This window comes from Penaeus chinensis, chromosome 29 (assembly GCF_019202785.1).
Source record: "Penaeus chinensis breed Huanghai No. 1 chromosome 29, ASM1920278v2, whole genome shotgun sequence".
Lineage (NCBI taxonomy): Eukaryota > Metazoa > Arthropoda > Malacostraca > Decapoda > Penaeidae > Penaeus > Penaeus chinensis.
The window spans coordinates 28,468,362-28,470,861 of NC_061847.1; the positions used below are offsets into that span (position 1 = coordinate 28,468,362).

General features: G+C 39.1%; 1 protein-coding gene across 5 annotated transcripts in view; it reads left to right on the plus strand.

The window, feature by feature from the left end:
* LOC125040598 (probable serine hydrolase) overlaps positions 1-2,500 on the plus strand; it is a 7,187-nt gene that overhangs the window by 3,327 nt on the left and 1,360 nt on the right. For 4 of the 5 annotated variants that reach the window (XM_047635235.1, XM_047635233.1, XM_047635237.1 and 1 more), the window contains exons 2-4: positions 1,011-1,240; positions 1,553-2,172; positions 2,369-2,500. The exon at positions 2,369-2,500 is cut by the window's right edge and continues 1,360 nt beyond it. In XM_047635235.1, the coding sequence (XP_047491191.1) occupies positions 1,045-1,240; positions 1,553-2,172; positions 2,369-2,500 (948 nt within the window). In that variant the 5' untranslated portion in view covers positions 1,011-1,044. Of the gene's footprint in view, positions 1-449; positions 584-1,010; positions 1,241-1,552; positions 2,173-2,368 lie in introns of all 5 variants that reach the window. The other variant, XM_047635236.1, reaches the window with a different exon arrangement.

The following is a 2,500-nucleotide window of genomic DNA, read 5'->3' on the forward strand; positions in this document are numbered from 1 at the left end:
TTGAATGAAAGAGATGTATCGAAGTTGAGGTTTACATGATAGGGTTGTAGCTTAACAAAAAATCATTGTATTTTTAGACAAAAAGTAAGCTGCTTACATTGTTGCTTGCTTAAGAAATTAATGTAAGCATTTTTCTTTCTTTATTTACCATTTTCTTCCCTATTACCCATTGTATGCCATTTATAAACTACAGATGTCTGGAAGATTATCTCTCTCTCTCTCTCTCTCTCTCTCTCTCTCTCTCTCTCTCTCTCTCTCTCTCTCTCTCTCTCTCTCTCTCTCTCTCTCTCTCTCTCTCTCTCTCTCTCTCTGAATTTTAGTTATTAATAGCATGGAGCTATCAGTAATGAATTTCCAAGATAAATTATGGGATTGATAAAGAGATAGGGTATCTATCATGTACTTTTCTAACAAAATGCACATTTATTTTCATCATTCTTTTGGTACAGGGATGAATAGGGTCAAAAGGCATGGTAGTTCAAAGGAAACATGATGCTGACTCCTTCAAAGATGTAGCTGATTATTTTCTTGTAAAGACAGACAAGCTATGGCAGAGATAACAAATTTTTTGGACATGAAATAGGTAAATGTTAGTTCATGTATGAGTGGGCGCTTAGGCTACATACATATACATATACTTTTTTTTTTTTCCTATCCTTTCTTTTCTTTCATTCTTTCTTTCCAAGAAGTTAGAGTATGGTTTATCTAAAGTCATGAATGTGCACCTCAGCATAAGTAGCTCAGGACACAATGTAAGGGACAGTTACAATTACTTCTTTGTCGTTTTCATTTCACAGAGAACAGAGCATTATATTTAGAATGCTATGAAAAGATGTACAATTTTTAAAGCTCAAAAAGGAATAAATTGATGAACAACATGTATCTTTATAAGTACATTTTCTTGTTACCATTTGCACTCATTTCTTTGATGTCTACTAATAAACTATGTACAATATTATGTGTTGAAAATAGTAGCTGCCAAATCTAACTCTGTACCACGCATCTTTCAGGTTGTTAGAGAATTCCAAGGATACACCAACTGCAATGGTTCACAATGACAAGGATGGAGTCGCCAATGGAAAATGTGAAGCTGACGACCCTCAAGCATCAATGGCAAGCCCTGTCAAACGCCGGAAGCAAGCTCAGAGCCAGGCCTGGGAGTGGGAGGAAGTGGAGATCGACATCGGTTGGGGGAACCTGCGAGGGAAGGCAAGAGGCACAGGGCCAAGGCTCATGCTAGGTATGAGGGGCACAATCTAGCATACTTGCTGTTTTGCAAAATTCTTATCATCTTTTCTCTTGTCTCCTGCAATTTCTTTTTGTTTTCCTTTCTCCTCACCTCCAGTACTACTCACTTCTTTCCATTCTGGGTGGTGGTAATTAGCTACAGGGATACTTATTTCTATTTCCACATTGCTCACATTTCTAATACTCATAGAAATATCATGTGCACATGCAACATGTGCATCCATCCATCCATGCATACATATTTGCATACATCCATATACATATACATATAGAGAGAGTAATATATTAAATTTTTAATTCCCAGGTGTTCACGGCTGGCTAGATAATGCTAACACATTTGACCTCATTGCACCCATGATACCCGATGATGTGAGATTCATATCGCTGGACCTCCCTGGGCATGGTCTCTCTGACCACTTCCCTCCTGGTTTCATTTATGACCCAAGGGGGTATGCAGGGGCCATAAAGAAAGCTGTGACAGTCCTTGGTTGGAAACGCTTTATTTACCTTGGGCACAGCATGGGTGCAGTGGTAGGCATCCTCTACACTTCCATTTTCCCTGAGGACATAGAGGCCTTTATCTCAATTGACATTATTAAGACCTGGTCACTCAAGCCAGAAAAATATGCTTCAGAACTGAAGAAATACTACTTGTCCTACTTTGATAATGAAACGAAGTCTAAGCAGCCACCGCTGGTCTATCAGGAGGAAGAGCTCCTGCAGAAGACCATCGATGGCAGTAAGTCACTCAACGAGGAAGGTGCTAAAATTCTGCTCAAACGTGGGGCAAAGAAAGCCGAGGATGGGAAAGGGCTGATCTTGAGGAGGGACCTAAGGGCTAAGGCTTTCTTCATCGGATTCCTTCCCTTTGATGCCTGGGTGGACATGGCCACTTCTATCAAGTGTCCACTACTCTTCCTGAAGGTAAATAATGAAAGACCTTATTGATATTAGTTGCAAATCATTTTTAGATAAATTGTGTGGTTCAGGTCAGTTGGAAAAAATAGCTGAAATAATCAGAGTTTAAATAAATAATGCTGTCATATAAGTAGTTTAGATCTAAGTAGTGAGATACTAAGTCTTTGAGACACTTTTATTAAACTTTTCCACTGTTTTATAGGCTACAGATGGGCACTATTATGAGTCCAAGGACAAGTATGACATTATGCGGTCAGCCTTCAATCAGGACTGCAAGCATTTTTCTTACCATGAGATTGCAGGGAAACATCACATACACCTGACAAATCAAGAT